Source organism: Egretta garzetta, unplaced genomic scaffold, assembly GCF_000687185.1.
Source record: "Egretta garzetta isolate BGI_Z169 unplaced genomic scaffold, ASM68718v1 scaffold120, whole genome shotgun sequence".
NCBI lineage: Eukaryota > Metazoa > Chordata > Aves > Pelecaniformes > Ardeidae > Egretta > Egretta garzetta.
Window position 1 is genome coordinate 857,708 of NW_009258270.1, and position 13,403 is coordinate 871,110.

The 13,403-nt window shown below is 44.2% G+C and overlaps 1 protein-coding gene across 3 annotated transcripts in view; it reads left to right on the forward strand.

The window, feature by feature from the left end:
* The window catches only part of KSR1 (kinase suppressor of ras 1), a 33,678-nt gene that overhangs the window by 18,547 nt on the left and 1,728 nt on the right, over positions 1–13,403 (forward strand). Inside the window, exons 6-19 of one of the 3 annotated variants that reach the window (XM_035889458.1) lie at positions 28–111; positions 695–756; positions 864–970; positions 1,287–1,455; positions 2,744–2,785; positions 3,753–3,807; positions 4,528–4,573; positions 5,620–5,999; positions 6,888–6,984; positions 7,779–7,912; positions 8,358–8,489; positions 8,762–8,897; positions 9,224–9,357; positions 11,890–13,271. In XM_035889458.1, the coding sequence (XP_035745351.1) occupies positions 28–111; positions 695–756; positions 864–970; positions 1,287–1,455; positions 2,744–2,785; positions 3,753–3,807; positions 4,528–4,573; positions 5,620–5,999; positions 6,888–6,984; positions 7,779–7,912; positions 8,358–8,489; positions 8,762–8,897; positions 9,224–9,357; positions 11,890–11,896 (1,585 nt within the window). In that variant the 3' untranslated portion in view covers positions 11,897–13,271. Of the gene's footprint in view, positions 1–27; positions 112–694; positions 757–863; positions 971–1,286; positions 1,456–2,743; positions 2,786–3,752; positions 3,808–4,527; positions 4,574–5,619; positions 6,000–6,887; positions 6,985–7,778; positions 7,913–8,357; positions 8,490–8,761; positions 8,898–9,223; positions 9,358–11,889; positions 13,272–13,403 lie in introns of those variants that run through there. The other 2 variants (XM_035889462.1, XM_035889466.1) reach the window with 2 other exon arrangements.

The window sequence follows — 13,403 nt, forward strand, 5'->3', positions numbered from 1 at the left end:
CATTTTCCCCCTCTTGTTTCCACTTAGGTTCTCTACGAAGTCTTGGTTATCTCAGATTTGCCAAGTCTGTCAGAAAAGCATGATGTTCGGGGTGAAGTGTAAGTACTGCAGGTGAGCACACAGGGATGATCTTTTTCAGAAGAACTTTGCATTTGATTCATTAAAGTTTGCCAGTGACAAGTATCTCTTGACGTGATGCACTCCTAACAGTGGCATCATTTTTTCAGTCAGCTTCTGAACTGGCAAAGGGATGCTTTGGCACAACTTATACTTAGGTTGGCAGCCTGACACATAGACGAACCAAATTTATTTCCCTGCCACGGGCTTCCCACCTGATCGTGGGCAAATCTCGTAGTGGGAACTGGATACCTAAGCAACAGCGAGGATTTTAGGTTTTGCTTCTCTGTCTGGGTTGTTAGTCCAGAGCGCGGAAATTTCAATGCTTCACTGTTGCAGGATGAGTGTCAGCCAAGGTAACTATTTTAAGAATAAATCAGATGCTAAGATATGTATGTGGTTTCATTAGCCTAATGACACACATAATAGGATTCTTCATATGAATGCATGCTGCTTTGGGGCCTGGAGCATTCCAGAACTCCCTCTGAGATTAGCATAAGAATTACAAATTAAGGGTAGGCTTTCTCTTTTGGGGAAAGAACTAGTTGCTATTTAACATGTAATGTTTCTCTTTCAGATTAAAATGTCACAACAAATGTACTAAAGAGGCACCTGCTTGTAGAATATCCTTCCTTCCCAGTAAGTAATTTTCTACAAGTTCTTAGCATTTCAATGTCATTGATGGTATCACAAGAACAAGAAGTCTGATTAAAGCTTTTTTCTCCCTTCTCCAACCTGTTTTTCAGTAACAAAAATAAGAAGAACAGAGTCTGTCCCTTCTGATATCAATAATCCAGTAGACAGACCAACAGAACCACAATTTGGAACTCTTCCCAAAGCACTAACTAAAAAGGTATATGGTGACAGAAGGGAGTCTTGTGTCTGTAAATCACCAAGGAGCTACAAGAAGGAGAGGTGGCAGCAGTACCTTGCTGGCTGGAGCAAGAATGGCACCTTGAGCTTTCACTTTGCACGGAGACTTTGATACGTGACATTTTCTCCTTGTAAAACATAGGTTGTGACAGCTCGAGCTGCCTACTCACTGAGAAGAACTATGCTATGATCGAGGCTAGGGACAGCTTTCCTTTCTCTGTTGCTCAGTAAACTTTGAGGGGAATTCTTTCTTTCTTTTTATCGTTTACTCATGAGTGATTTTCCTTGCTTTGCAGGAGCATCCACCAGCAATAAATCATCTCGACTCTAGCAGTAATCCTTCTTCTACAACGTCATCCACACCGTCTTCTCCAGCCCCTTTCCAGTCTTCCAACCCTCCCAGTGCAACACCTCCCCCAAACCCATCTCCTATGGGCCAGAGGGATGGACGATTTAACTTCCCAGGTAAACTTATCTTTCTCAGGAGAGCTCTGCCAAGATCAGAAAGGCCTTTATGCAAGCAGAGGCTGACCAAGACTTCATAGGTAGTTACAAGTTCCTGAATACATGGTTGGGTCTTAAGCAAGGTGTGAAGGTGCATCTTTTTACCTGATAAAAGAAAATGGTCTGTTCTTAAAGGTTTTTAAGTGGCATCAACAAGATACCTTTGCAGGAGACTATTAAGGAGTGCTAGCACCTTTCTTAAATTATTTGATCTTTCTATTTCCTCCTTTTTTGAAAAGGAAAAAAAAAAAAATTATATTCTTTCTCCTCCCTTTTCTTGTTGTATTGTAAAATCTGCACTGCCTGCTGTGTTTGGTCACCAGTGGCTTTAAATCATGAGCAAGCTGATTGTAAGAGCGAAACGTGAAAATGAGAACTGGGGTGAATTACTTTACCAGTCCCTTCCAAATGATAACCAACAATCAATGCTCATTTTTAAACCATTGGCATACATGCATGGTGGAGAAGAATTTACCCTACATACTTTACAGATTAAGGACCCAAATGTGCAGTCTTTACCAAAGTCAGTAGAGGCAAGGATCTCTGACAAGGGCAGAGATTTACATAGTGAGAATAAATTTAATTCCTTTGATCTGGAAATGAAGTCACATGCTGCTCACTAGCTGCCACATCTAGCCTTCAGCGCTGCTGTATTTTGCATCAAGCTTTTGATCTGTGAGTGCAAGTTGCTATTTTAGCCTGCTCAAAAGGAGCAGAAGCAGAGCCAGTTTAGTACAAGGATTTACTGCAACTACTTTGTGTGAGGACATACTGCTCAAACTCAGGGAAATAAAATACGCTTGCAGATGGCTCATGAGCTTCAGCTCCTCTGGGTGCATCTCTGAAAAGCTGGAGAAGTGAGAGAGCATTGAAGCACCAGCTTTTACCTGGGCCTGCCTTTTAGTGTTCCTGGGTTCCCTAAATTTGCTTCTGCCATGTGCAGTCCGAATGTGTTGTTTTCCCCCCAGACTGTTTGCTTATTGGTAACATAGCTTTCATTTGATAAGTATCATCTGTCATAGTCCTCCAAAAATGCATGTGCTGAAATTCACCCCCTCAAGCAGGCTGATAATCTACTAATCTGTTCCCAACAGCGAGGTGGGACTAATTCATTGAATGCATATGGGGCACTTACTGATGATCCTCTAACCTGTTTGTGTTTTTTTTGTTTTTTTGTTTTTTTTTTTTTCTCCTGGTAATTTATTTTCCTGTCCTTTTTTAAAAAAAACCTCACAATTAAAAAAAAAAGCTGCCTGCTACATTCAGCATAGACAACAATTTATCTTCCCAGGTGAGTTGATTGTTTTAATTCTACTAACCGGCTTCTGCTGCCAAAAAGTAACTTGTTTGTGAACTGCTGCATGCTGCCCAAGAACAATTCTGCTTAAAAAACGCCAAAAGTATCTAAACCAATTCAAACTTTCTCTTATCTCAGTCTAGAATTCAGGCCTCCCTCTCGTAATATGAGGTAGTGATGTGATTTACATACTAAGGTGAAACTTTGAAGATTCAGTTGTAAACCAGTAGCTTTCTGCTGTGGGATTCTATAGATAGCCATGTTCTTCCTTTAAAAAGGCTTGCTTTTAGGGTTATGTAATGAGCTAGTACAAACGGCCGCTGCCAGGTCGGGAGTGTGGAGCTCACCTTTATGAACTGAGGCTTTTGCTTATGGGATTTAAGAGTGATGCAGCACTATTCATATGGGGATTTGCACGTACAAAGTTTGCTCAGTCAGCTGTTCGTGAAGCCTTAGAAACAGCTTGCTTGTTTCCAAAGTGAGAACTGATGATGTAGGATGCCAGGTACAGAGTATTTATTCTGAGTCATTTTGGAAGGATCTGCAACCCAAGCTGAATTTCCTGTGCACTGGTGACACGGGACAGACTAGCTGCAGCTGCAGTGCATGACCTGCAGTACAGATGAATTCAAATGTCCTGCTTCTGTAAGGATTTAAGTATTTCTGATTGTCCAAGGCAAGTTGAAGGCCTGTGAGCAGTTCACAGACAAGGACTGGCCTTGAAAGACATTACAGATAAGTAGGTGGATGGGAAGAAGACTGGGCTTGGTCGATATACAGGCATGTAAGTACTAGGAAAGATGAGCGTAGTTTTAGAAGAACAGAAGTATAAAATCACATCGTCTCTGGTTGAGTTGAGTTTATAATTCCTGAATAAGAAGCAAGTTATCACTACTGCAGTGTTAAATCTGTAAGAGATTAAAATCTAAAATATGTGTAATAAATGTTTCTACTTTCCCAGAAGTTTCCAGTCCTGCACAAATAGCACAACCTCCAGAATCAGCTGCAGACACTAAGTAAGTATAGTTTTAAATTCTTTTATTTGCATAGTGTTTACCTGATAATCTTCAGATCAGTCTGAAAGCGCTATGTAATGACCAAAACTGAATTTATAATCTGAGAACTCAGAGGATAATTTTAGTCAGCAAGGGTGGTACCGGTACTCCCATTTTTATAAAGCCGAATACGATATTTACTTTAAGTCAGAGAGTAAGAAGTGCACACCATTAATATCTAGCTATGGTTACGTGTGCATTCCGGAGATCAGAAAGGTCCGATGAAATAGAAGCTAGAGAGTTTTACCATTAAAAGAGCACGGCACACTTAGCTGCAAGCAAACATCTTTTTTAAGGATCCGAGTTGTAGGGCACACGAAAGGTTTTAGCCTGCATTGCCAGCACTCACCGTTGCTTCTCCACTGTAGATGTTTCAGTGGTGGGAATAGGAGTATCCGTTCCTGGAACACATTGTAATAATGCAGCCATGCCACTGCCAAATCAATTCCTCCCACTTAATCATTGAAAATCACTTCAATGTCTTTGTGCCTTATTTGCTAAAGTAAGCTTAGAAGGTCCTTAGCAGATAAGTGGAGCAGTAATTGTATTTTTCTCTGACCTACTATAACGCTATCAGGATCTGTTCCCTATTTGCTTCTTTCCACCCCACTAATGGCCTATGTCGCAGCCACTTTTCTATGCAAACATTATTTTCACTGTAAACCTGTCTTCTCTTGGTAGTGCTCATGAACAGCCAGAGACAGATGGAGTGGAATGTGAAGCAGAGGTAGGTTTTCTGGTTTGCCCTTTTGTACAATGAGAAGAGCGATGTTCAAAGTGTAACAAAGAAAGTTGTAGCCCTGCAATTACGAGTGTAGACTCGCTGTGCCTCACCTCAGTTCCACTGAACTCTTTGTACTGCAAAGATCTCAACTGAAAATTCATGGTTCCTGTAGCTAGACTGAAACATTTAAGTACCTGTAACAATACTTAACTTTTTCTAATCGGGCTAAGATGGTATTTTTCAAACTTCTGGCTCACTCAGTTTGGCGCTGACGTGGTTACATTACGAGAGCTGCAGGCCTGCTGCTGGAGTTACAAGGTCTAAATGCTCTGCAGACCACAAATCTGCAAGTAATGCACGCATAGGTGCTACCTATGGTCACATAAGCCCATGCTTACAGGCTGTGCTTTGGAGGATCCACCATGAGCTAATGTTCTGCATGGGAAAGCTTTTCCATACCTATGCACAAGACTGATTTTCGTAGTCCCTAAGCACATATTAAGCTTGTAGTATGAACCTGAAATGGATTTCTATAGGGATGAGTCAACCTATAGAGATAGAGTCAATGATTTCAGCAGAACTTACTGGAATTTGGATCAAGCTTGCTAATTTTGGGAGTATTTCTTCCTAACAGGAGAATTTTAGTAATTGGAAAAAAAACCCCAAACCCACCCACATTTATTTGAGGAACAAAGAGGTTCTTGACCCTTCCTTTTAGAGTGCTCGTGTAGTATCTTTCCCCACACTGAAGGCCAAATCCTGAGAGATGCTGAGCCCCTAGATGTTAGTGCTCGTTCTACAAATGTAACTCTATATGGGATAAAGCCTTTCTTGTCTTCACCTGCGTGCACTCACATACAGAAGCTGTACATCTTTTTGTAGCCTTCTGAGATGACTGTCCTGCGAGGTCTGCTCCTAGAGCTGTAGGCAAATGCGTGCATCCAACCCCTGAAGTTCTTGCAAAGCAGCCTTTACTGCTGCCTGGCAGGCTGCTTCTGCCCCTCAGATGGGACTCTTGGCATATGTTTCCCTCCTGGTTTTGTAAACAGGTGGAAGAACCAGAGACTAATAAATCAGAACCCGAAGACGATGAGGATGAGGTAGAAGATTTGCCAAACAGACGGCCACACTTGCAGGGGATGATTTATCGCAAACCTAGCCAGACCAGCGTCTACCTGCAGGAATGGGACATTCCCTTTGAACAGATTGAACTGGGGGATCCTATTGGCCAAGGACGATGGGGGAAGGTTTACAAGGGAAAATGGCACGGGGAAGTGGCCATCAGGCTGTTGGAGATAGATGGGAACAACCAGGATCATCTCAAGCTCTTTAAAAAGGAGGTGATGAACTACAGACAGACCCGGCATGAGAATGTGGTACTTTTCATGGGAGCATGCATGAACCCTCCTCATTTAGCAATCATTACCAGGTAAGGATATAGCATCTTAGTATTATTTTTTATATATATATATGATATAGATAGACCTATTTATTTTTTTTATATATAAAAATAAACCTTTCACTGCCGTCAGGAGGTAGCAGACATGAATGCAGTCTGTGTTTTGGACACTAGGGTTGTCTCCTTTTAAGGAACACATTATAATTTTTGGCAATTTTATTTTTGAATTCTTAAATAATAAAATTCAAAAAGCAGGAGAAAAAACATCCAGAACAGCCTGTTCCTCTGTCGTCTACTTCCAGATGGTTCCAGTTCAGCAAAGTGACAATAAACCAATGTGTGAGGCTGATCATGCAATAGTTATCTGTTCTTATCTGTTCTTTTCTGTTCCTCTTAGGGACACTTGCTGATTAGGCAAAAATGTCTTCTCCTCTCTTCTGTTTTCAGTGTATTTAGTTGAGATGAGGATCATTTAGCCCCTAAATAACAGCTTTTGGGGTGGTCATATGCAGGCTGAATTTAACTAAGGCCAAGGGCATGCCATTCTCATGGTCTGGCAAGGAGGAACACAGTCATTTCTAATTGCCAGGTCCAACTTAAGTGACCAGTAGCACCAGCAGCAGAAGTTGGTGGTCAGATTTTGAAAACTGGACTTCAGATGTCAGAGCAGTATAACAACAACCGGGCTTCTGAAGAAATACCTAAGCATTAGTTGCATACCCTTGAGCATGTTTTAACATAGGTCTCCTGTACAATTGGGTCCTTGAAGTTCTTCAGAATGGCATTTATCAGCAGTGGAAAGGGGCTGGGATTCTGTCAACATGATAAGAAAACCTATTGAACGTCCAGTGTTATATTCTTACTTCTCTTCAATATTTTAAAGACCTTTTTCAGGATTGTTGTTCCTCTTTCCTGTAGCTTCTGCAAAGGAAGAACGCTTCACTCGTTTGTAAGGGACCCCAAGATATCCCTGGATATTAACAAAACCAGGCAGATAGCACAAGAGATCATTAAGGTAAGGGGACATGACGCGAACGGAGACATCCGTTTTCCAGGCAATGCCTCAGTGAGAGCTTAGAAGCTGCACAGCTGGAGAGGTTCTGTAAGTCTCAGTAGCCCAACAGGGGGTTGCAGCAGGAGATACTCAAAGTTGGCTGAAAAAAAGTGCTGATTTAGTGGGCAGTAAGCTATGGGCCTGTAAGGACAGAAATAAGAGCTTCCATTGTCAGTAAGGGGCCGGAGAGGGAGAATTAGGTAAAGGGAACAGTGAAGGACAGTTTTCCTTCTCGGTCTCTTCTCTTATTAGTAACTGCAGCTAAGTTCATGAATTCTGAAGTAGATGGCATTTTCTCCCAGATTTGCACAGTGTTTTCTGTGATTGGTTTCAATATTTCTCAACTGAAGAAGCATTTCTAAAGTTGCTGTTTTCTTTTCTGGCAGAAATATCCCGTGAATTTAGTGAGCAAACTTGTGTCAGTTGTTCGTTGTTCTTGCACATACAAACTTCTTCAGAATTGCAAAGTCCACAGCCCCTTAACGCTTCAGCCTAGAGTACCCGCCAGCAGCCCCACTGCGCGAGGATGAAAGGCAATTCAGAGGTTGAGCACTCAACTTAAGATCTGCTCCCTTGCAGACTTCCCTTGCACCCTTCCTGCATAAGTCAGACAGCTGCTGTGTCCCCACTTACCATTAATCATTTATGCTGGAGCAATGAAACTAAACGTCTCTTAGAAAGTAAAGCAGGCCCAGAGTTAGAGGCTTGTAAGTAATTAAAAAAAAAAAGTTTACTTCTCTGCCTGTATTTCCCAGGGCATGGGGTATCTTCACGCAAAGGGGATTGTACATAAGGATCTGAAGTCCAAGAATGTTTTCTATGACAATGGGAAAGTTGTGATCACTGACTTCGGATTATTTGGAATTTCGGGTGTGGTTCAGGAAGGAAGGTAAGTGCTTGGGCCAATTCTAGTGTGATAAATAACGACCAAGGAGGGGAACATTCTGATGCATTACACAGTACGAGCGAGGAGCGTTGATTCCTTTAGTACATACATTTTTGGAATATGCACTTTTTCTTTCTTTTCTTTTTTTTTTTTTTTTTTTTTTTAGCAGAGTTCTTTCTACAATTCCCATAGCACAGCGCTAGGAAGTTATGTATGGAGGAAGACTCAGGACACAGAACAAAGAAAACTTTAAGCCCAAGAATGAGCTAGAGAGTCAGGCTAACACAGGCATATTTATTAATATGGCAAGAAAATTTAAAAGGAAATGTCAGTGAAAACATTTGAGTAAATAAAGTCAAGGCATTAGGTGAAGCACAGATACGGTCCATACGCTGCTTCTTGGCTGAAGCAGTAGTGTTTCAGTACCACTTCTTTCTTCTGAACTCAGGAGGGAGAATGAACTGAAGCTGCCTCATGACTGGTTATGCTACCTGGCCCCTGAGATTGTTCGTGAGATGGCCCCTGGGAAAGACGAAGACAAGCTGCCTTTCTCCAAAGCTGCAGATATCTATGCCTTTGGGTAAGAGAGGAACACCAAAGAGTACCACGGGAGCTTGCTAAATGAGATTTGTTACAGGCCCAGCCTTACGAGTCAGTGGTCCCCTTCTCACAGACTCCATTTTTCTCACCTACTACAAAAGCCATGGGTGGGAGGTGCATGGGGTGGGAGGGATTTGCTGCACAGCCTCATGCACCTTCCAGAGCTTACCTGAAGAAATTGGAACAGTGTCAGAGTTTTGTACCTTTCCTGTAAGAGCAGGCAAAGGCTTGATTTGTCTGTTGACGTTGCAGGACTGTGTGGTATGAGCTCCAAGCAAGAGAGTGGCCTTTCAAGAACCAGCCTGCAGAGGCACTCATCTGGCAGATTGGAAGTGGCGAAGGAGTGAAACAAGTCCTTGCAACTGTTAGTTTGGGGAAAGAAGTCAACGTAAGTACCTCCATTGCAGGAATCCTTCCATAGAGTAAGAGGGAGTTGCTTAGAGATTTATTTTACTCTTATTATAACTCTAAAGATAAAGGCAGGAGAGAGAACAGATTCGAATGGGACACCAGGATAGATGCTAAGCCTCTGCCCGTAACCGCATGTAGAAGTGGACATCCACTGGTACGCAGGATACTGTTTGATTACAAGAGTGTCCAAGGCCAGTATCGCTGGCTGGCACTGCACAAATCGCAATGCTCAGTCAGTTGCCTGGTCTGCGCAGTTGACCTGTGAACTAAGTGGAGATAATGAGCCACAAATATCCTTTGCAGGAAATCCTCTCAGCGTGCTGGTCGTTTGATCTCAGTGAGAGACCTAGCTTCACTGTCCTTATGGATATGCTTGAAAAACTGCCAAAACTGAATCGTCGGCTCTCCCACCCAGGGCATTTCTGGAAGTCTGCTGAGTGAGTATTTGCTGCTGTTAAGAACATTTATGCTGCTTGGAATTTGCTAACTGATGATTTCTGTGCTTTATTTTGCCTTCCTGGGGGCTGTCAGACCTCTAATGGGAGAGTAGCAGTGTGCTGTTCTGCTTTTCTAGTTACTAGGAAATGATGCAATTACGCTTGTGTGCTTCAGACAGTTAATTTCCTACTCTAATATATTCCCCTCCCTCCTTCCATCGATTACTTACCCAGCTTTATGTTTAGTTTCAGAGAGTATCTACCAACAGTGTTGGAAAGGGCCCACGCTGACCCCAAAGTGGTTAGGATGTCCCCTATAATGGCTGGTACTGACTGAGGAAGGGAAGGACCAAAGAATGAGCCACCATTTCCCTTTGAAACGGAACTGTCAAATTTTGGAAGAGCCCTAAATTCATAGCCTTCCTCCAGGATGTAGGAAAAAAAATCCAGCCCCCTCCTCTTTCTGGAAGGGCGCCCAATTTGCACAGGCAGATAAAGAAATGCAGCGTTCGTCCTGACTCAGAGTGATTGACTGCTGAGGACAAACCAGAGTAGGTGGTAATCACGTGTCAAGTGATTCAGAAATCCTGAAGATGCAGGAAACTGACAGCTAGGGACGAGTTGCAGTGTTTGGGCTGAATCTCTAAGTTGGAATTATGTCAAGATCTGGATCAAGGAAGGATAAATCATGAGAAGTCAGCATAAATCCTTGTCAGATCGCGATACTTTCTAAGTCAGTTTCTGTGTTGCAATTGGGGAGGAAAGGTCTCGTACAATCAAGCATCTGTAAACTGTCAAAACCGGGAGAGTTCCCTCAAAACATCTGATTGTACATCCCACGACATCGCTTGTCACAGACCAGACTGGAATATAAAACTCATTCTGGTTCCGACTGGATGAGCATATAAAGCCACAAGGCCTAAAACTTTCAGTCTCCCTTCTCATGAATAACCCGTCTCTCCCAGAGGATGGTTCCTGCTTCTACCAAAATCAAGTGGAAGCAAAGGAGATAAAATGGCTGGAGCCCAGAGACCGAATCCCCCACCCCAGACCAGCTCTATGTCAGTTGTCTCATCTCCACTGCTGGCCGCTGTCACCCCGAGTAGCTCTGGTGCACTTCAGTTAAGCGGCTGGCCCTGCAACCCCACTGAAAGGCAGCCAGCCCGGGTTCAGGAAGGTGCTCAGAGTTTCTGAGGCACAAGGTTACATTTTGGTGACCTCAGTATTTTTTCTTAACGTCTGGGGGAGATCAGACATGTTTGCAACCAGTGCCCATTTCACACACACTTTGCTCACTGTTTATTTTCATCTACTGAACCTCTAATATTTATTTTCTCTTTTTTCGACGTTTAATCTACCCCTTTCTTTCCCATAACCCTTCATGCTCTTCCTGCAATACCTTATCATAACCAACTAAACGCTTCTGTTTGCTTCTATGGCGGCTGTCACAGCATTTTGTGCTTTGGTGGGTGTGGCTCGTTTGGGGTTTTGGTTGGAAATTTCGCCATTTGTCTCTTGTGCAACTTCCCTAACATTTACACTGCATCCCTGGTACATTACCGTGTCTAACCACTTTAAAATGCTGAATAGTTCTCCAAGACTGTGGCCTCATCTTTATACCAAAGGACACTGTTATCAGCGAGGACTGAATGCTTGCTGCCCTCGCACCGCTAAGTAGAACAGTCGGGTATTTTTTCCTGACGCTGGACATATGCATATCGCAGCGCTCGTTTTAAAAAGGTCCAACGCAGGCTCGAGAGCACCCTACCTTTGGCAGTTGTTCTTTGAACGTAGCGTCTCCTCGCCTACCAGAGCAGACCCCACAGAGCAGACCGAGAGCCCAGGCTGCCTCCACCCTCCCATGCAATCGCACTCGCGCGTTGTCCTCTAACGTCACATTGGAAATGGATTTGAAGCAACGCTTCCCATCTGGGCAGTCAGTTCACGAGAATGCTCTACTCCAGAGCAATTTGCCAAGTCATTATTTTGGATTAGTGTTTCCATAGGGAGTTATTCTTGAACAGCTTGAGGAACTGCAGAGCGATGTCTTATGTAGTAGCTACCCTAATTATTTTTCCCTGGGTAGACGGACCAACACCCCCCCACCCCCCCGCACAAGTGGTTCATGGCAATTTGCATACATTACTACTTTTTCTCTGCTCAAACCATTTAATAGGGGAGAAGTACTTTAAGTGTCAGAATTAATTATTAGCAGTGGCAGCGGAATTAGTGCTCATTGAAGTGAAAGTGCAGACAGCTCAGTTGCTGTTCATCCCCTGCAAACTGCGTGGTATTCAAGTGACACTTGGGAGCCTCCCTGTAGTCACGCCAGCCAGAGACCCACGCAGATTCAAAACCCACTAAAGCCCTGTTCACATCCCCTCCGACAAATCCATTGCGAACCATCGCACTAACCCCATGCTTTATTCTGGTGTAAGCTTTATAATAGGTAGTTCTCAAGGGCTTGCTTTAAATAACTGAAAACTAACTCTCACGGTGTCTTTTTCCCTCCCCTCCCACCTTTCTTTGTAGGTTGTAGCTACTGGTGCAATAATGGGCTCCACCTTGCATGCTTCCATGTGTTGTATCCTAACCGGCAACTTGGACAATCACCTTCCATTTAAAAAAGCAAAAAACCCACGAAATTAACCCACGGACATAATCAACACTTTACCCGAACTCTCCTTTTCTGCCTTTTTCCGCTTGGTGTGGGCTGTTAGCTTGAGTAACAACTCCTGTCTGCAAGAAGTTACTGTCTAACAACGCGGCCGTCTCTCACTTCTGAAGCATTTCAGCAGGCTGTAACCTCCTCCTGGAAAGGCTCTGGTGGTCCCTAGCTAACCCGGCGCCAGCAGCAGCGGGTGCTGCGCGTCCTGCCCAGCAGGTTGGGGGTTCTGCTGCAACTGGTGCGACTTGCCTGCCAGCCTCCCCAGGCAGAGGGGTGCAGTCTCCTAGCGGCAGTCTGAGGTTCTGCCTGTCATCCCTAGTGCTGGGCTTTGTGGCTGAAGGTAACCGGCACGTTTTCACAGGCGTAGCCGATGACGGAGCGCTCCACTTGCAGTGCAAACCAACGAGAGTTAAGGGCCAGACTGTGCCGGTTCTCCCTTGGGACCAGAGCCAGCACTGAAGCCAGGGTCAGTTTTGCCAGGGGCCGGGTGAAGCTGGTGCGTCTCCCGAGTGGAAAGAAGGATGGGCCTTGCTCTGCTTGGAGCAGATGGCAGTCCCTTAGCCTGCCGGGGACCAGGCCACAAGGGCTGTCCAGGACTGGCCCACGTGGGTCAGCTGGGATCAGCCACAACGAACCCATAAAGAGAAGGAAAGCAAGAGCATCCTTCAGCTCCTCCTCCCCTTGCAAAGCCAGTGCTTTGAATTTTATGATTTGCTTCTGTTTACATGCCCCGCTCAGCAAAACGGCTGACTTGCCATTCGGGGCTTTGCAGAATTGTGGGTCATACAGCAAACACGTGCCTTCTCAGAAAAGGTCTTTTTCCATTCTTCACCAATTCACGATTTTGAAAAAATACCTTGTTTCGGAGGGGAGAGGATAGGGACAGAGGGGAACATGCACCAAGACCAGAGAGGTTTCTGCTGTCTTCAGTGAGGACAAACACACCCACGTGTTCATCTCTCGGAAAGCCCTGCAAGAGCTCGCAGATCCGGGCTGTCTGCCTTGCTGTTACCTGAGCGCACGTGTGTAGGAGGGCATTTTGAAGTGAACATGTTTGTAGCTGTGCTAACAGTTTAAGGGTGAAGGAAAAGACATCTTCACGCACTTGCTACAGTCTATCAAGAGGAGCAAATGGGTTTGATTTTTTTCCTATTGTTTTTTTTAACCCATTTATGTACCTTGTCAAAATACCCCTTATTCTTAAAAAAATGCTGTCTGTCATTTTTTTCCTTCCCTTCTACTTAGAATCACAGAATGGTTTGGGTTGGCAAAGCCCTTTAAGCTCCCCCAGCCCAGCCGTTCCCCTACCCCTGCCATCCCACCCCCAAAATCCTGTCCCTCAGCACCGCGTCTGCCCGGCTGTTAAATCCCCCCAGGG